Here is a 20,449-nt window from a genome sequence, read left to right on the forward strand (position 1 = left end):
GCCCCCAACCGCCTGAAGTACGGGGCCAGACCTAGCCGGGTGCCTCCTGCCTGGCTCCAGAGAACACAGCAGCCTCCCAGGCCTGCCTTCCAGGCTCCTGAGAAAGTGCAGGATGAACACAGCCTGTCAGTGGACCTGCACCTCCTCTACTCAAGCTCCAGAAGCTCTGGCCTTGAAGAGGAGGATGGGGGGAGACAGTGTCTTCCTCACCTGGAGGTCAGTGTAAGGCCTGGCAAGGTCACACTGACTCCACACCCCAGCATTTCATTCATACCTGAAAATAGCTGCATTACTGCCAACTGACCTTATCATAACCCTGTGCACCTTCGAAAAGATTTATGGTTTTGAATTGCTGCTTTTAATAACATTTGTTATATTAAAATTATAATTAATGTGTCTGATTTACAATTTTAAAGGCTCACTTTGAAAAACTGCCTGTCATTCCCCTAGTGAAATATCAGCTGTTGGGTACCAGGAGGAATTAGCTCTGGTTTCCTGGAAGGTGAAGAGGAATGGTGAGACCCCATCCTCTCTCTGGCCACCGTGCCACTCCTACCACCACCACATTCTCTCAGCAATATTCTCACCTTTGCCACCAGAAGGATGTGGAACCTTTTTTCTGTGAGTACCTGACCCATGGGGGCAAAAAACATTTGCTGAGGGCCACAGAGAAGTGAAAGCTGGGGACTGAGTTTAGAATGCGACCCTATGAAGATGCTTAAGTACAGGCACTGTAAAACTTCGTTCAGAGTTTGCAAGCACACGGTTGTAGAAATCTGAAGTGCATTCCTGGCCTGGCTCTGCTGGTTGGAACCTGCACCACTTTGTCAGGTTCCTTTGCTCCAGTTCCTCACCCTTCACATGCCTGGGAGAATCCCTGCTGTATTCAGCACCGCAGATACTGAGGGAGCCCTCTCACATACAAATGTGATGGATTACCGCCTTAAATAAACTTCTCTAAATCGGGGGTAGTTTGGAGAGAGAAAGAGAGGCAGCATGAAGGGATAGGAAAAAGCTACAGGGAACTGAAGGCTATGAGTTCAACTGAACTCTGTTTTCAGAGGTTAGTGTAGCATGTTAAACCCCAAGTGTTAATGTCTGCCCTTAAAAATCTTCTTTAACTACGGCTCCCGCTTTTTCCTACCACTCTTTCTGCTGCAACTTTATAACTGCCCTTGGAACAAAACCACAGTTGGAGCTAGGGCGGGGTAGAGGATGGGATTATTCTCTGGGCTGAAATCAGTGTAATGGAATAAAAAGTGAACGGCACCAAGCATCCAGAGACCTGGGCTCTAGTCCAAGTTCTACAGTGAAGAGCCCTATACACCCTCCTGAGGGAGTGGTCTCCCGGAGCTGGGGAGTCCCTGCTGTTCCTGTGTGGTCTACGTCAGTGTTTACAAATTTACAACACATAGCTATCTACGTTTAGAATTTAGGAGCAAGAAATTAGAATTCTCAAAAATTCCCCAAATCATAACTTATTCTTAAAATACTGCGAACATTCTTCATACTTTCCCCGTTATTACGGATATCTAAAAAAAAAAAAATTAACAAATAGGAATAGTAAGCTTAGTAGAATTTAGAGAAAACTACAGCCTCTACGGAATACTTAAACACTGGAAAACACCAGGGAACATTATTGGATAGTATTCAAATAACGTAACATTCAAATATCCTAACAAGGTTAAGAGTATATAGAATCATGTGTCAAAATTGCCAAATTAAGAATTTATTTTGCTTCCAAAGCTTATTTCTTGGAACACTTCTCATAGGATTTGTATAAAGTACACTACATGTATAAACTTATCTTATTTGCAAGAATAACTCACAGTTTGCGGCAGACAGGGCTAGACACACACTCTTATGACGTGCCAACAATCACAGGCAAGACTAACTCGGTGGAAACCATCTCTCTTCTACATGCTCCTGTCCTGGTTTTCTTAGTCTTCAACTCTATGTTAGCATTTCTTGCTCTAGTTTTTTATTTGATGAAGCTGGATTCCCTCAAACCAGCAACGTCTCTATGCTTTTAAGCTTTAGTGTTCACAGATAAAACTTTAATACTTTTTCACATTTCCTCAACTAACTCTCCTCTCCCAGGGATTCTGGGATCAAAAAACATAAGTTTCCTGAGAAATGCTGGGAAGGAATTCCCGCGTGGAAACCCTGATGAAGGTCCTAGCCCCAGCTCCCACAGCATCATCTGGGAGGACAATGTGGTATAGTGGCCAAACCATGTAAGCTGGAGTCACACAGACCCCAACCATTAAACTCCTCTAAATCCGTTCCCTCATCTGTAGAACTGAAGATATTATCACCAACATCCAGATCTGTGGGGAGAAGTAATGCAATATATCAACACCAACTACCACACAGATGTTTTCGGAGCGAATAACTCTTCCTTTAGAGTTGGCTACAGCAGGTTCTCTGGATCTTTGGCCTACAAAGGGATACATCCAACCTCTTTGAAGGAGGCAGTAAGAGCATCAGATTTAGAATCAGAGACTTGGGTTAGGAGCCTAGTTCTGCCATTTACTTTAAGTGTCTCCTGCTCTCTGACCTCAGGTTTCAACTGCAAAATGATGATAACATTGACTTGTAAGGATAAAATAATGTTAAGAACCTAGGGCAGTACCTGGCAGAGACAGCTGGTGTCTTGTCCCTGTCTTCTCCTATTGCCTATAGTCAGCTGTGACACTGTCACAAAGGAAGGCCACCAAGAAACAGTTTTCAATGCACAGTCAGCCCAGAAAATGAACTAATGAAGGCCAGAGATAGAAAGAAAAACCTCCTTTGGAATTAGTCCCACCTAAAAAAAGTTGAAGGAAAAAAGTTGGATTTTTGCCAACTCCATAAATTAGGAAGTAATTGTGGACCATAGAGAAAGCTTTAGCTATTCAAATCCTTGAAACATCAATTCAGGAAATTATCTGCCAAACCCAGTGCAAGAGACCAAATGGATTCAAACATATCCCTCACCTCGAGCAGCTCACAGTCTAGAAATAGGAGACTGACTGTGACACACAAGGATAACAGGACATCAAGGCAGGAGAGAGTCCTTCCAACCAGGGATGCCAGGCCTTGCCAAGAAGGCTTCTTAAGCACTCGTGCAGAAGGGTGATCAGGCAGAGGGGATGGCCTGAACACAGGAGTAACAGCACAGCACACTGGAGCACCCACATGCCAGAGTAGGTGAGGATGGAAAATTGAGTTGAGGCAAGGCTCCGAAGGGCCTTGAAATCCAGACCAAGAAATTGACTCTATCGCGAAAGCAATATGGACAGTCCATTTGGGGTCCCCAGTACATTTTCGGTAGGGTTTACTTTACACAAGATTTTCACATGCACCAGAAACATCTGTCATAAAAAAAAAGGACATCACCATTAACATTTTCTTTCTTCTCCTGAGGCAGCCCACCAAACTCCCCACTATCACAAACAGGATCCTCTGGACCTTTGGAAGGGGCTCAGCCTGAAGTCGCTACAAGGTCTTCATGGAAGGGTCCTTGCAGATCCTCCCTCATTTTATATCTGGAGGAACTAAGGTCCAAGAAGCACAGAAGGTGTCAGAACCAGAGCCTGGCAACACCCTTCCCACACACCCTTCCCTCTTGAGAAGGAAGACCTAGGATACCGCAGATGTCTGTGGACTCCCACCCAAACTGCCCATGGTGTCCCCAGAGCGGAGCCACCTTGTGACAGAGCCATGGAAGCAGCCTAGATCAGGTCTCTCTTCTCACCCCACAGGGATCTTCCCCGTGGAGAAGACACCTGTGGAACAGGTTTAGGAGAGCACCAGACAGAGTGAGCAGCCTTGGCTATCCCGTCTGTAACTCAACATTGCCACCCACTTTCTGGACCTCACTGCAGTTCAGTTTCCTTTCCTATAAAATGGAGACTGGCTTAGGCCACTGGTTTACAAACTTTTAACAACAGAAACTTAGCTCAATACATAAAAATAATAAAAGCACAGTTGCACTGGTTGAAGTATGAGTAGCCCCAGGATACCTTCTGTGAACCCCTGGGGTTCTGTGGAGCAAGTCTGAAAAACACTTGTCTAGCAGTCCCCCTGGGTTCTTCCTCCTTCAGGATGCTCAGTTTCAATGCTCAAGTGGAGAGGTTAGTATGGTGGGCTCAGAACCCATGTCTCCACTGAGCAGGGCACCAGAACCTTCTGATGTCTGCCCCTTCAGGCTAGGAAAGAGTCAAGACCTACTCCCAATCCGTGAGGCTGTCTAAGCCCTAATACTCCCTAGTTCTATGTGCACTCAGGAAGCCCACTTCCAGTCCCACTTCCTCAGGACTCAGGAATAACAAACACCATCTTTAGCTAGAAGAAATAAAATCCTGCTTGTCCCTGAAATTCCACCATTAGCAATCCATGCTTTTGGATAAAGCACTTCCAGTTCCCCTAGAAGGTGGCATTCATCCCACACACTTCTGGGTGACAGGTCAACAGGTCCATTCCTCATGAGAGGCAGGAGAGTAATAACATACTAGGCACTCAATATAGGCTCAGTGAACGTAGATGACAAACCTCACCCTCACTGCTGCCTCCCCTTGGTCCCCATACACAGTCACCCTCGCCCTCCCACCCCAGCCACCTTTACGCATGATGCACTCAGAGACAAGATCCACGGGGTTCTTGCTTGGCCTGACTGGCCCAGCGTCCTCTTCCAGCCTCAGAAGCCTTGGACCTTCACCCTCCACAAGTTACTTAACTCCTCTGTGCTGACAAAAGCATGGAATCCAGAGATGCGAGGGGGCAGAGAGAAGCCTCCCCTCCTCCAGAGAACCGCTGATGAAGGTTAGAGTCAGCCAGCAGGAGGCACAAGAAGCCCCCACTCATTCCTCCTCCATGCCCTCCTCCAGCCACTTTAAATAGTGCACATCTCCTTGGTCCATGGGAAGACTGAAGACCTCTGGGATTTCAAAAGGATGCACCAACCTTTGGAAAGAAAGCAGAGCTCTGTGAGTGACCAGGATTAGTCAGCCTATGCAATAAAACCCAACTGGGCAGCCTCACTTGAGGCCCTCTGCAATATGCCTGCAGCCCACTGCTCCAGCCCCACAGCCCACCACTCCTACGCCTGTTACCCATCTGTCACCAAGTGATGAGTTAGGCCAGATGGCTTTAGAGTCTCACAGACATGGGTTCAAATTCTAAGCCTGCCACTTACTAGCTATGTAAGCACGGACAAATCACTTAATTTCCCTAAAGGCCCTGCAAAAGAGGGGATAAAAATAGTACCTATGTGACTGGATTGCTGAGGATTACATGAGACAGGTATATAAGGCACATACCTGGTACACTGGCGCTGTATGCATTCAGTAAATGTTAGCTACTGTTTTTATTACTATCCTTCACTCATCACTGTGCCTTCCGCAAACAACTCCCCCTTCCCCTGTACCTCTGTATTCTCTTCTCCACCTAGAAAGTTCTCCCTGTTCCTGCTGATAAATCAAAAGCCTCTCTGTTCCTCAAGGCTCAACTCAACCACTGACCTTTCCCCAGGGATCTTCCTTGACCATCCAAACCCACAGCAATCTCTCCCTTTTCCCCATTTCTTTCACCTAGTCCTCACCTAGTCCTGGCACAAAATGCCAGTTCTCTTCACTTTCCAAATGGAAAAAACATAAGGCCTTGGGCCCTGGTCCCATCTGTCACACAGGAGTAATGATCCTCTGCTGCTTTTTTGCTGAATTAGGCACTGTAAAGTTCTCATGAGATAGAACGTTTACTAAATCACAACATGTGTATGTATAGGTGCTTAAACATTAGCAGTAAGCTGGGTAATTTTATCTAATGCCTGAGAAAAATGAATTTACTTATTTCATGGATACCTAGACCAGTGTATGTGTTTTTATAAGCAGACACACAGAATTCAGTGTATGTAGGTCTGAATAGCATTCAGCATAAGACTTTTTTTTTTTTTTTTGCGGTACGCAGGCCTCTCACTGTCGTGGCCTCTCCCGTTGCGGAGCACAGGCTCCAGACACGCAGGCTCAGCGGCCATGGCTCACGGGCCCGGCCGCTCCGCGGCACATGGGATCCTCCCAGGGCACGAACCCGTATCCCCTGCATCGGCAGGCGGACTCTCAACCACTGTGCCACCAGGGAAGCCCCCAGTATAAGGCATTTTAATAACACTTTAGTAGTAAGAGCTGTCACTGATACAGCAATTCATGCGTATACTTGACATAAATTCTTTCCAATATGCATAACAACCCAAGGTACTAGTATAGTCCCCATTTTATAGATGAGGCAACTGAGGCACAGAAAGTAATTTGCATGCACTTATGCTACAACCAGCAAGTGGAGGAGGCAGGATTTGACGCTGGAGGTCAAGCTCTGGGGTTCACTGTCTTAACCCTGAAGCTGTCTTTCACCAGTCAGGCTGTAATTTCTCAACAGCACTGGTTCTACCAAAGATGCCCTATTTCCAAACCTGCGCTAAGGCAGTAAAATAAGGGCCTTCTCTACCAATAGATCTGAGACCCAGTATAGCCATATAACCATAGAATCCTGCCTGGTTCCCTAAGATGTGAAAGGAAAGGATTTTATCATCCAGACAGGTGACTTGCATCCTGGCTGCAAGGAGAGTCAACCTGGGTGCTTTGAAGAACACCACATTTGATCCCCATTCCAGATGAATTAGGTCAGAATCTGAGGTGGAGCCCAAATTGGTAATTTGAGAAAGTCTCCATGTGATTATAATATGTAGCCAACATCAAAAATCACTGGTTTAGACCAGAGAATCTCAAGCTTTTACTGTGCGTAGGAATCACCTGGGGATCTTGTTAAACTGTAGTTTGATTCAGTAGGTTTGGGGTGAGTGAGTTTCTGCATTTATGGCAAGCTTCCAGGTGATGCCAATTATTACAAAACTACACTCTGAATGATAAATAAGGATTTACACCAGTGGTTCTCAAGTGGAGTCCACTGACCCTGGGGGAACTCCAAGCCTCTTTCAGGAGGTCCATGAGGCCAAAACTATTTTCATAATAATACTAACTGTTATTTATCTTTTCATTTATGTTGACATTTGCACTGATGGTACAAAAGCAATGATGGGTAAAACTGGTGGCACCTTAGCATGCATCAAGACAACGGCACCAAACTGTACTAGCTATCACTGTATTCTTCACCACCACAATACTTGCATTTTAAAAAAGTCAAATTCACTTAAGAACATTCTTGATAATGTGGTAAAAATTACTATTTTTATTAAAGTTTGACCCTTGAGTGTGCCTTTTTAATATTCTGTGTGACAGAATGGGAAGCATACATAAAGCACTTCTGCTATATACTTAAGTTCAATGTTGTCTTAAACTTGTCTGACTGAGACACAAGCTAAACTAGACTTTTCCCAAAGAATACCATTTTTACTTTCAAGCCTGAATAACCATCATTTGTCAGTTTTACAAATTAAGGTTACTCAGGTTTGAGTATTAGGTAGACATTTTATCAAATATGAACAAAGTGGACCCATCACTCAAACGAAGACAATTTATATCATTTAATGCCAATTTAAAAATTCATGTTTTGGGGGTTGGGGAGGGAAGGACTGGGAGTCTGGGATTAGCAGATGCAAACTATTATATACAGGATGGGTAAACAAGGTCCTACTGAATAGCACAGGGAACTATATTCCCTATCCTTTGATAAACCATAATGGAAAAGAATATGAAAAAGAATATATATATATATATATAAATGAGTCACTTTGTGCTACAGCAGAAATTAAACACAATACTGTAAATTAAAAAAAATCATGTTTTTAAGCAAAAATCAGAAGTTTGGAAAACCTGAATTTATCATCATGAGCTTAAAAGTGTCCCAACACTTAAAGATGCTTTTGACAAGATCCAGCTCTCTTATTAAGCCAGATTTTGCAAAACTGGAAAATGATGCCATTCTTCTCACTTTTTTGTTTTTTGGAAAATATGGTTACTTTCCATAAAATACATTACTAGCATACCTTGTTTTATTGCACTATGCTTTATTACAGATACTGTGTTTTTTTGAAATTGAAGGTTTGTGGCGACCCTGCATCAAGCAAGTCTATTGATGCTACATTTGCTCACTTTGTGTCTCTGTCTCACATTTTGCTAATTCTTGCAAAATTTCAAACTTTTTCATGATTATTATATTTGTTATGGTGATGTCATCAGTGATCTTTGATGTTACTATAATTGTTTTTTGTTTTGTATTTTTAAATTAAGGTATGTACATTTTTTTTTTAGACATAATGCTATTAACACACTTAATACGCTGCAGTATAGGTTAAACATAACTTTCATATACACTGGGAAAGCAAAAAAAAAATCATATGATTCACTTTATTGCGGTAGTCTGGAACCAAAGCTGTCTGAGGTATGCCTGTATTTATGTTAATATGTAATTGTTCTATTACTGTTAATTTAAATGAACTAAAAATACATATTTTAAAAATTTCTCAGCTTTAATTTCTAATACAGTAAACTTTGATATAACCCACATAAACAAAGGTCTTTTGGGTCCTTAATAATTTTTAAAAGTGTAAAGGGATCCTGAGACCAAAATTTTGAGAACCGCTAGTTTAAAACTCACTCACTTTACAGATGGAGAGTCTGAGGGACAGAGCCATACCCAGGGTCACATGGGAGGCTGGTGACTAAGCTCTAGGTATCCTACTTCTCAAGCTCATTTCACTTAGTTCCCAGCATGTCCCGGATGGGAAGAGATTGCACTATTACCTGATGTAGCTGGATAGCATACGGACCTTGGAAGTCTTTGTCTTTATTAACTGTAAAAGAAAAAAAAGAAAAATCACTGCTTCAGGAGCTCAGCCCCAGCTCTGCAGCTGCTCATTCATCTGGCTGTTTAGGAGACAGATTCCTCCGGGTCCCCAGGCCCTGTTAGTAGCTTACAAATGAACCTAGGGCATCTTATGTGGGGCAAGAACCTCAGTTAATTGATCTTTGCTAATTTTTAATTGGAACTGTGCTCTCACTCTTTCCCTATCAAGGCCGCATCCCCCTATCCTCACTCACCAGCAGGATTTCAGTGGCTTCTTCTATTTCTCCATTCCAATAGTATCTGGAGAAGAGAATAACAACCAAAAAAAATTATCATGCTTACAAGATGAGTTCAGTGAAATAAGCCTGGCCCAATTAGGTGACTTACTAAGGTGGAAACTTTAAAATCTTTCCAAGCCCATATAAAAAAGCCTAGAGTTGGCCAAGGCCCTACAGGTCATCTAGTCTAAACATTCTAATGCACGCTTCTAGCACCTGCCTTAACTTTCCTGGAGGTGAGGGGCTCACCATCTCCTGAAAGGTTTTCACGTGAGATGGTTTTTCTTATGGTGTGCCAACATTTGCCACCCAATTGTTTCCCCCAACTTCCACGTGAAGAACCACCTCAGGACAGCCCTACAGAAACTCCTATATGTTCTCTCCTCTAAACTGGGCATCTCCAGCTTTTTCAATGCTCATCCCATACTCTTGGCTTCCAGGCACCTCCCCATCCTTTGGACTGGTGCTATCTGTATCACTGACTCTCAAAGCTGAGTGCCCACCAATGGGTAAATGAAAAAGCACAGGAAGATTCAGGGAAGAAGTAAGCCTTATAAAATATGGAAACAGGTCCAAAAGTTAAAAACAAAGTCAGTGACAATGTTTAGAAAAGAGTACGAGAACAGCATCATGGGAAGGGAAAGAAATTCGGCCTGCGAATGCCTATGCTAACCCAGGGCAAATCTAAGATGACTTAGGCCACTGGCCTCATCTCACAGAGCTGTGGTGAAAGGATGAGTTACAAGGAAGGATGAATCACTTACATAACCTCTTAAAAATTCAGATTCAAGGCCCATCCTCAGGGAGATTGATTGAGTAGATCCAGGAGGGAGCTCAGGAATCTAAAGCATAGCCTAATTTGGGAACCACAGCTACAGGTGATGTGAGCCACTGAGGGAATGACACTGCTGGGCAGGGGAAAGCTTTCATTATATAGCACTTTTCTGTGCTGACCTTTAGAGTAGATGTTATTTCTCTCCCTCCCTCCCTCCCTCCCTCTATCTTGCTCATCAGGGGAGGAAGGAGATGAGAAACAGGCTGATCAGAGAGATTAAGGCACAAGACAAATCCTGCACAGTCAGTACTGGGATACTGACATATTTTGATGAGGGAAATGGTGCAGACCAGGCTTAAGTAAAGGAGCTGATGAAATAAAAGGCAGACAATACACAGAAACAGCCTGTCGCATATGCTAAACTCTCAAAGTTTTCCAGAGAATCCAAAAGTAATGGAAATTATAATCTTTGATATCCCTAGTTGGCTTACTCAGGGATGGAATGCCCAGTTTGACTTCTTTGCTAAAAGCAAGCTAATTGATTTAAACAAAGAATGTGCAGACAAGATTCACTGTTCCTAAACTGTAGATTTTTTTCTCCCTTCTCTAAACACAGCCTGTTTTTGCTTTTGTTGAATGACATAAACCCACTGGTTGATTTCCTCTGAATAGAAATTGACAGTGAACTATTGATTAATTAAATGCCTTTGACTTGTTCTTTGACAATTCACCATTAGTTCAGTGCTCTTTCCACCAGGCAGGACCTGACCTAGCACTCCCACACCCTTCCACTGGCCACAGAAAAACTCACAGTGAGTATGCCTTAGGCAGGATGTTCACAGAGGCAGTCAGCTTCTTATCCAGTATAGCCCTAAAGCAAAGAGAGAGTGACAGTTACTGGGGCAAGTGTCCAGCAGTTCCTGGGAACTACTCAGGAAACCTAATTCTAAATAGATAACCATTTAGAGTGCCCCTCCCAACTCAAACCAACATGTTTCATAACTACTGTGCACAGAACCTCTGAAGACAGAGTTGTTTATAAGTCCTTCCCTGGGTGGGGAGAGAAGTAGGGAAGCAGCTATGGGAAGGCAGTTTTAAAGGACAGGCCTAGTCTGCTTGGGGAATGGGAATTTATTAGCAATGGACGGAGAACAAAAAGACCTGGATTCCAATCCAGCCCTGCAGTAGGATGGCTGTGTGACCTTATGCAAGCTCGCTCTTTCATTCCAGAAATAAGTATTTGAGCACCTATCCAAGACAGGCACTCAACCTGACTCCTCTTGTACAATCTGACTCCTGCTTGTACAATCAGAGGACTGGTTCAGTTGGTGGTTTCCAACTCTTTTCACCACCAAAAACTCCTTTTATTATGTCACCTTCTTCTCCTTTTCTCTCTTGGATATGTACAAGGCTGACAGGGTGTCTGACTCCTGCTGTACAGAGGACTGGTTCAGTCGGTGGTTTCCAACTCTTTTCACCACCAAAAAACCTTTTATGTCACCTTCTTCTCCTTTTCTCTCTCGGATATGTACTAGGCTGACAGGGTTTCTGGTCTGTAGATATCATGTGACCACATGGAACTGATATAACTCCAAGGGAAAGCAGAAAAAGGCATCCTATCCTACGTCTGTCTTTGGCAGATACAGGCTCTTTTCACTTTTTATTTTTGTGAAGGTTCCTGCCACAACCGTAAGAGCACAATTATCATCACCTTTGCAGACCTCTAAAAACTTTCTTTGACAGACCACAGGTTGGAATTCCTGCTCTGATAGTCTGAATCCTGTGCAGAGCCCTGGTGAACACAATAAAAAGTGCCTGAACTAGTACAAGTGTCATAGAAACAAAAGCACCACCAAGTCATCGATGCAAAGAAGTGTCCCCAAGTATCAAACCTCAAGCCCTCGGAATCAGGCAGGCCCTGACAACCCCCTCTCAGGTCTCAGTCAGCCAAGGGGGCCTGGTCTCAGTTCTCTGAGGTGTGTGGCCCCTGCCAGATAACCCTAATCTGAGCCCTGCTTACTGATCTCTCCTTCTCTTGACTGCTGCCAAGAGAACTGACCTACTTTCTCTTCCCCTGAGTTCCAGGCTGACCAGTGCTCTATTTAAGGCTCCACTTTAAGGTGGTATTACCACCACCCTCATTCCCTTGGAAAGTTCCAGGTGCTAAATAAATCTGACTGTAAGGAGAGGCACACGGCACAAATTTGTTTAAGCAACGTCTGCAAGTCTCACTCACTCACTCAAATGATCTGCTGAGAAATTACACTTCACTGGTTCTGAAGGTGGCACGCAAACAGAGGGAGTGAGTTAAACCTCTAGAAAAAAATAATCCATTGCCTCACGGGCCTCCAATCTCTTTGGTAGTGTCAACTCCTGAGTAATCACAGCAACCTGTCCTTGGGTAAAAGACTGTAAAGTTATGGAGGGCTGTGTTATTCAAAAAGCTCCTGTGGCCAAACAGACAAATAAAAAACAAACACACACACTAAAGCCCAGCAGTGAGTCACAGACGGAAAGCTCAAGCCCTCATGCTCATGTGAGTAAAGCAGAAGACAGAGCTTCTGGGGTCTCTAGAAACTGCAAAGTTCACAGACTAGAGGCTCACAGACCAGATACATGGTTTGGCTCTCACGGCATTTAAAAAAAATCTTGATTTTGCTACCAATATTTACTATCAGGGTATTTCACATTAAAAAAAATACACATTACCTAGCTTCTCACCAAAAAATGAATCTTTTAACATTTTGGACCTGTAGTCCTACAAGGTCAGATTTAGCTAGAGCTGAGCAGGGGCTACTCCCTCTAGGCATGACATATGCTTCTCAGGTCAGTTTCCACTGTTCTCCCTCTCAACACCTGGGACGAGTAAGGGTTGCTAACTACAGTCATTCTTCAGCGCAACACCCCAGCCCACTTCACTCATTTAAGTTGCCTGCTTGTGATATCTTTGTCTGTGACCCTGGCCTAATCCAATTCCCTCTCCCTACGTATGAAATCAAAGCCCAGAGAAGGAAGACTTGTCTAAGGTCATATGTGGTGTTGGCAGCAAAAAGGAAACTAGAATCCAGGTCTCCTGGTTCAACATTCAGGTTTTCACCCTAGCCCCAATAAGAGATTTTTCCAGTTTAGAATGCATCTGTCAATGAAGAGCTCTAAGAACACGGCCAGGAACCAGAATGGAACTGAAGCAGAACTGAGAGGCAGCAGACTGAACGCTAAAGAGCACTAAAGAAGAAAGAGCACTAAACTGGAGCTGAAAGACCTGGTCCCAGCACTAGTTCCGCAGGCAGAGCTGGGGTTCCTGCCGGCTAACATTTGTGGGGCCCTCCCCACCATGTACCCACTTACTCTCCTTCTACAAATCCTGGAAGCGAACCTATTTGCCTCTCTTCTACCCAAATCATTAACGAAAAATACTGAACAGAACAGCTGAGGGGAGAGCTCCACTGCCACATCACTCAGGACTCCAATTGAGACTTCCAGCTCAGCTGGTGGGCTGCACACACACTGCAACCTCCCTTTTACACCCCACACCAGAAACAACAAAACATTTCTTCACCGTGCCAGAGCACAGTAAGAACGCTTTATGTACTAGCAACTAGGAGGAGGCCCTAAAGAAAAAAGGCAGCCCTGAGACATGCATGGGAGCATGCAGGGGGACGTCCTAACTTAAGAGCCTTTGAATCTTTTAAACATTGGCAGTGATCTGGTTTTCTTGGCCTCCAGCAACCTGGAGAATTTTGAAGAATATAAAATTATAATTTTTTCACTAACATAGCCATAGTTTGAATCATATAAGTTGACCATCCTAAAAATTCTTCTTGAGGTGATAAATTATTCTTAGAAACTGATTTTAACTGTTGAATCCTAGATTGTAAAAGTATTTCAAGAATCTTCTTAGTAAGTTTTGCCTACATCTGCTATGTAAATATGTATGCCTATTATTTTATTTCCTTTATTCCTTATTACATTTATACTGTTCCTTTGTAAATAAATGTACCTTTTTGAACTTGGGGCAGGAGGTGGGGGAGAGAAAATGAAAGCAACAGTTTGAAATCTAGATGTAATGGGAACCAGAGCAGGCAAGAACTTGGAGGCAACCATTAAGGTAAATAGTTGGAATGCCACAGCAGGAGCAGGTAGACCCCCTAAATCTCCCATGGCCCAGGCAACAGTAATGGGATGTTTGATACAGGCAGAGCAGTGAGCATGGGAATTTTGGACAAAAGGCAAAACACTGTCCTAGTGGCCGGCGACAGCCAAGGACAAAAGGGAGAGTGCATGCCCAGAAGACCAGTTACTTGGGTACCCCAGCCAGTAGAATGTCCACATGCCCCACACGCACACTGCAGAGTACCACCTAAGGTCAATTCCTCCATTTGTTTCTACACTTCCCCATAAGCATAGCTAAGAAGATGAGAGAGGCTACAATTAAGAATTACAAAGTATTTGAGGAAAGTCAACACCATGAGAGACTAAAATTCAACAACAAAAAAGAATTTACATGAGAAGGATAATTGAAACCAAGATTTAAAAATAAGTACAATTATGTACACTTGAAAATTGCTAAGAGAGTAGATCTTAAAGAGTTCTTATCACACAAAAAAGTAACTGAGATGATGGATGTTTAACCTTATTGTCGTAATCATTTTGTAATATATACACATATAAAATCATCATGTTGTATACCTTAAACTTACACAATGTTATATGTCAATTATATCTCAATAAAGCTGGAAGAAAATTAAGCATAAAATAAGTATAATTACTATCCACAGAAAGATAAAGCAAGATTATTGCATTTATAAAACAAGATCAGACAATTACAAAACAAGAGCAGTTGGTTATTAAAAACAATCTGAAATCTTGAAAAGGAAACCTATAAAATTCAGTCTAAAGAAAACTATAAAAGTTCAGTCACAGAAAACAAATTCAACATCTATAAGGAGTTCCAGGAAAGCGTGATGCAGATAGAGAGAGTAGAGAGGCTATATTTAACAAAGTAATACTTGAACATTAAGACAAAGAGAAATTCCTAAAAACAAGGAGAAAAACCAGAGAGAAAAAGCATTACCTATGAAGCAATGAGACCCCATTCCTGACCTCTCATGAGCAACCTTGGATGCAAAGGCAATAGAGACCCCTCTCCAAGCTGATACTGATCCATTTACCTGAACTGGCCTCTCAACTACTGTATTTAGAATCCAGGCCTTAGAATCCTTCTCCTCCTGATACCCAACACCTCACAGATGTCAGCTGAAGTTGTTCCCTCACAGGACCCAGAGTGGCTAATCCAGGGGTCCAGAGAGTTCAGCACAGATCCTGGGTATACCAGAAGCACAGGAGGGATTTCAATTCCTAGCTGCTAAATACAATACTAGGTCATATTTCTGGAGTAATCACATGTTCTTTTAGACAAGAGCTGTTCTCCAAAAGTAATGTAAATAAGGAAAAAATAGACATTCTGGTTAGGGGCAGGAAAGATGGAATCAAATGCAAAGTTAACCTGTGACCATCAGTTTGGAGGCTATGTGCCCCCAAAGACCGAATTCAACACATAAAACACTATAACTTAAGCTATCATCAAACCTCAAGAATGCTGAGTTGTAGAGCAAGTTGTAGAGCAAGAAGAAAGGGAGCCAGGAGCCAAATCCAGTACCCCTCAGCCCCACTAACCCGCTTCAAAGCTGCAGCTATAAAGGAGTGAAGGGCAGGGGAGCTTCCCTAGCAGTCCAGTGGTTAGGACTCGGCGCTTTTACTGCCGTGGCCCTGGGTTCTATCCCTGTTCAGGGAACTAAGATACCGCAAGCCTCAAGGCGCGGCCAAAAAAAGAAAAATAAATTTAAAAAGAAGAGAAGGGTGGAAATTCAGATACAACAAACATTTTTTGAGCATCTACTACATCTGAGTTACTGGAATAAGGACTGTACATATATCATATAATCCTCTCAACAACCCTGTGAGGTAGGTGGCATTATCCTATTGTATAATTCAGAAAACTAATGCTTAGAGAAGGGAAGCAACTTGCCCGAGGTCACACAGCAAGTGGCAGAGCCAAGATTCAAATTGTTCTGATTACAAGTCCAGTGCTCTTTCCACCACAGCACAGCTGCTTTTAGAAATCTGCCATATACTTGGAATTGGTCTCCTCCTCCTCTTGTCATGGTGGGCACCTCTGGGACTGAGCAAAGACTATCTCCAAAAAGACAGCTGGGTCAGGAATTAGGACTCTTAAATTCTCAACTTGCAGAGTTCCACTGTTCTCTTATCTTAACACCTTGCGCAAGCCAGCTATCTCTCTGGGTCTCATATCACTTTTACGCCCCCATGCACCACTCAGCATTTTCAGGCCCAGCAGCAGGATCCATCCAAGTGTCATTCAGCCATGCTTCTCATATCACCCCAAGCAGACAGCTGTGTAGTTCATCACTGGACAGATGGGGTTGTCAAAAGCAAGAGAAGTACCCCAAAGTGGCCCCTCTGGAGCATCCTGGTAGCTCCCAAGCCTCCTGGGGCAGCACCTAAGCCCCTTCACCATACCTGGCAATATCTCTGGCAATCTGCTCGTTGGGACAGTTGACAAAAACGATGGAGTAAGTGCCGGAGACATAGCTGCCAGTGACAACTGAAAGGAGCTGCTGGCTAAGGGTCCTGAGCATGGGGTATGTCAGGAAAGAAGCAGTCAGGATCTACACGGTGGGAAAAGAGAAGCACAGATCAGCAGTGACATGGCCAACTCACTATTTGCCAGCTCAAGCAGACTGGAACCAAAGCTGAGCACCATATTTTCATCCCTATTTCCCATCCACAAAATAATTCCTGGGAGTTTTAGTGCTTAAAGTTTTCATGTCTAGATTATTTGCCTCTGCATTTTACAAATGGTAAAAAAAAGGGAAAAAAACAGAGGCTCAAAAATCAAGAAACTTGCTCAAAATCACACAGCTTTGGGAATTCCCAGGTGGTCCAGTGGTTAGGACTGAGCACTTTCACTGCCGGGTTCAATCCCTGGTAGGGGAACTAAGATCCCACAAGCCATGCAGTGTGGCCAAAAAAAAAAAAAAATCACACAGCTTTTAACTGAAGCCAAGATTAGGAGTCGAGTCTGGATAACTTGAAATCCATTCCTACTGCACAAAACTGCTACTGGAGGTAACGCCAACTGGCATACACTGAACTGCTATCATCCTATGGAGATTATTATGAATGACAAGTTCTTACACCTGCCGATGTTTTAGGGAGTTAATTTCACCTTCGTTCAATTGTGTATGTGCCAGGTGCTACAGGGAGTCTAGTGGAAAAGGAAGGCTAATTCTAAAGCAATGTGACCTGTACTACTGTGACAGACAACTGGAGGGTCCAGGAGGAAGGCTCTACCTGTTGGAGACAGGAAAAGGCTTTGAAAAGAAGGTACTATCTAAGTTGGAACTGAAATAATAAGCAGAATTACAAAAGAGGGAGATATGATAATATGTACAAACTCAAGAGGTATGTAGGGACAGATAAGCTATCTAGTCTGCATGGGTCTTAGTCTGTGGATAAGAGATTGGGAGGAGAATGAGACTGGCTAGAACTATAAGGGGTCAGGCTAAGGAATGTAGGGTTCATACTCAAGTGATAAGGTGCTTTTGCAGGTTTTAAAGCAGAAGAGTAATAATATGATCAAGCTGAAGGAGGATGGGGAGTGACCAGAAGGCAGTCTATTCAAAAGGCCATTACAACGTTCCAGGAAAAAGACATTAAGATCTTGAGCTAAGAAAACGGCAGTGACACCGTGAGAGGAAAAGACAGGCAAGATACACTTTTTCTTGCTTTTTTAATGACAAACTTTTAAAATAAGAGGAAATGAAAAGAACTGGAGGACATCTTCTATTCCAGGGTTCTTTGCTGGGGGAATACAAAGGAGTCATTAATAGGGATAGAGGCAACTTGCAAGGAGCCCCACTGTGACTCAGGCAAGACTGAACAAGAGCGTGCTTCTGCCTCCCAGCCCGGGGCTCACATCTCGCTCAAATAAACCTATGTCCTCCCACTCCTACGTTATTGCCCGGCCCTGCCTGGCTCCTACTTCTTGGCAGGGCCTGAGTAGCGTTTTTATGTCTTTAGCTTCAGTTTGACTAGAAGCCTGTCTGGGGTGGGTTTCTCATTCCCTCCCACTACCTCCACCAACCCCTCCAATCCAACACACTAGCCCTCTGAACTAAACCAGTGACCACACAAGAAGAAAAGAACCAGGCTTTTCAATGAAGCTTTTGGTGACAACTCAATTAGATTATATTGGAAAAAAATAAAGGCACTAAAGAGCAGGATTTAAATCCTAGCGCCAGTACTGCTGCCTGTGGTCTTCAACACGTTACTTCCTTTGCCTTCTATAAATGTTATCTAGAAACTGGAGATTATGACATCTGTGCTGCCTGCCTCAGAGCTGCCATGGGTTCAAACAAGATAGGAAAAACAATATATAATCACTAATCCAATAAAGGAAGGGACTGTGGTTTACTCATCACTGTGTCCCCAGGACAGTTCACGGCACACAGCAGGTTCTCAAGAAATAACTTGTAGACTGGTGAATTAGTACACCAGCGAGATGTTGATATTGAGACAAAATAGCCTTGTGAAGTAAGTAGGGCTTTTGGGTCACCCACAGCGCTTTTGGCAGAGAATCGGACAAACTAAAAAACTGTAAGGGGTCAACTACATGACTCTAAGGTGGCTTCCTGTACAGACTCTGAACAAAAGGAGTAATGGTCTGTCCCTCAACCAGAAAAACCATTCCTAAGGAAGATCTAGGGCATTTCGGCCAGCAGTTATCAGTGTAACACTGAGCTAACAGGATTAACTATAAACTCACCTAAAATGTATTGAAACTCTTGTATGAACTCATAGTCAAAAAATACTAAGAGGTACTTTGGGCCCTCAGGTATTATCTAAGATAACCCTTCATTTAACAGATAATGTTACTGAGGCAGAACATACAGAAATTCTGTGACAGAAGCAAGACTTAAATCCAAGACTCCTGCCTCCTTTTCTGGGCTCTCTGAACTGCAAGGAGCACGACTAGGAATTGATACAGTGGGCTTATTTCAGCTTCACTTAATCCAGCGCCTCGCAACTTGGGGCAATTTTTCCCCCCAGGGGACATCTGGCAACATCTAGGGACAATTTTGATTGTCATGATTGGGGAGGAGATGCCACTGGCATCTAGTGGGTAGAGGTCAGGACTGCTGCTAAACATCCTTCTATTGTACCATCAATCACACTGAAATAAGACAGTTGTTTACATATGTCTCCCTCATTGGACATGAGCTCTTTGGCCTCATACATTTCTGTATCCCCAGCACTTTATAACCCACTGACAAGGAGTATGGGCTTGAGAAATGTTTGTGGACCATATCAACAAAGAATCAGAAGCATGTAAAGGTCGGTTTAGAACCAAAAGTGGACTACAGTATATTAGAAAGTGATATTATATGAATGCAAAATACACACATCACCATATTCCCTAATAGAAACATTATAACGGGAAAAGATTTACTCTAAGTTTATAGCATTTTCACATTTATGTCATTACTATATACCTTTTCTAATTTTACATTCGTTTAAAACATTTTATGTACCCTTTCAATTATTTCATTCTTTTTTCGTCCTGCAGTATTTGCCTAGCCTTTAAGAGATTATGGTTGACTTTACTATCTGTGTTAAGGCAGAAGGGGCCTCAGAAACCACCCAGTGGTTCTAAATTTGTAATCCATCTAGTTTTAAGGAATCTGTGAATACTCTGAAATTGACATTGTGTTTATACACTTTCCTTGGGTGCAAATCCAGACTTGCACTCACACACATAGACACACACACACAAAATCAAGAAATGTCCCCAAAATGTTGAGCCACTGATTTGTGCCAGTTAATTAAGGGCCAGAGAGGGGAAGAAATCACCAAAAAGTGAGCAGCAGAGCTGGGCTAGACCCCTAGGCTTGTGGCCCTCCCACACAGCTCTCCCTTCCACCACCCCCGCACCCCACCCCACTCAGCCCCCGCCCACTGCAACCACCAGCACCACTGTAGGGACTCTGTAGCCACTGCCAACCTTAACATTTTAACATACTTCAGAGATGAGAAAACAAAGCCCCCAGAAAAATGAGATGGTAACTCCACTGGAAAGAGGGAAAGAACCTATCATGTGACCCTTACATGAGAACTCACCAGCAGACACCCCTCACCACCCCAAGGACCCTGGCAGTGAAACACAGCCCAGTCACTCCTCCTCACAAGGCAGGGCATACAGAGGTGCTGGTAATCTTCACAATCTCCAAGACACAGGGTGATGCCTCCAAGGATTCTACCGCCCACCCACTACCTGCCCGCCCCCAGCTCAAAACCCCAGGAAGAGTAAACGAGAAATGCACGTTCTTCCCTCAGTCCCCAGGTTGGAGGTTTAGAGGCGAGAGGGTTCATAGCATTGTAGTGTGGAACACTCACCAAAAGGCATAAAAGGACAGAGGGCCGCGGGTAGCCTGGCCAAGGGCACCGTAAGCCCAGCCTGTCCATGGCGTCGCTGGTAATTTAGCAGCACAGCCTATTGGAACTGTGGCCTGAGGCCGAGTTGCTGGCTGACGGG

General features: G+C 43.6%; 1 protein-coding gene across 1 annotated transcript; it reads right to left on the reverse strand.

Moving 5' to 3' along the window:
• Positions 1 to 4,844: 4,844 nt before the first annotated feature.
• LOC309963706 (protein CutA homolog) lies at positions 4,845 to 20,379 on the reverse strand (the record flags this gene model as incomplete). The annotated part of the gene is made up of 6 exons (XM_082842238.1): positions 4,845 to 4,947; positions 8,739 to 8,788; positions 9,036 to 9,081; positions 10,646 to 10,705; positions 16,375 to 16,523; positions 20,311 to 20,379. The coding sequence occupies 6 exons, from the start codon at positions 20,377 to 20,379 to the stop codon at positions 4,845 to 4,847; spliced, it is 477 nt and encodes a 158-aa protein (XP_082698364.1).
• Between the last annotated feature and the right edge of the window lie 70 nt (positions 20,380 to 20,449).

This window comes from Leucopleurus acutus, assembly GCF_964270905.1.
Source record: "Leucopleurus acutus genome assembly, chromosome: 7".
NCBI classification, from domain to species: Eukaryota; Metazoa; Chordata; class Mammalia; order Artiodactyla; family Delphinidae; genus Leucopleurus; species Leucopleurus acutus.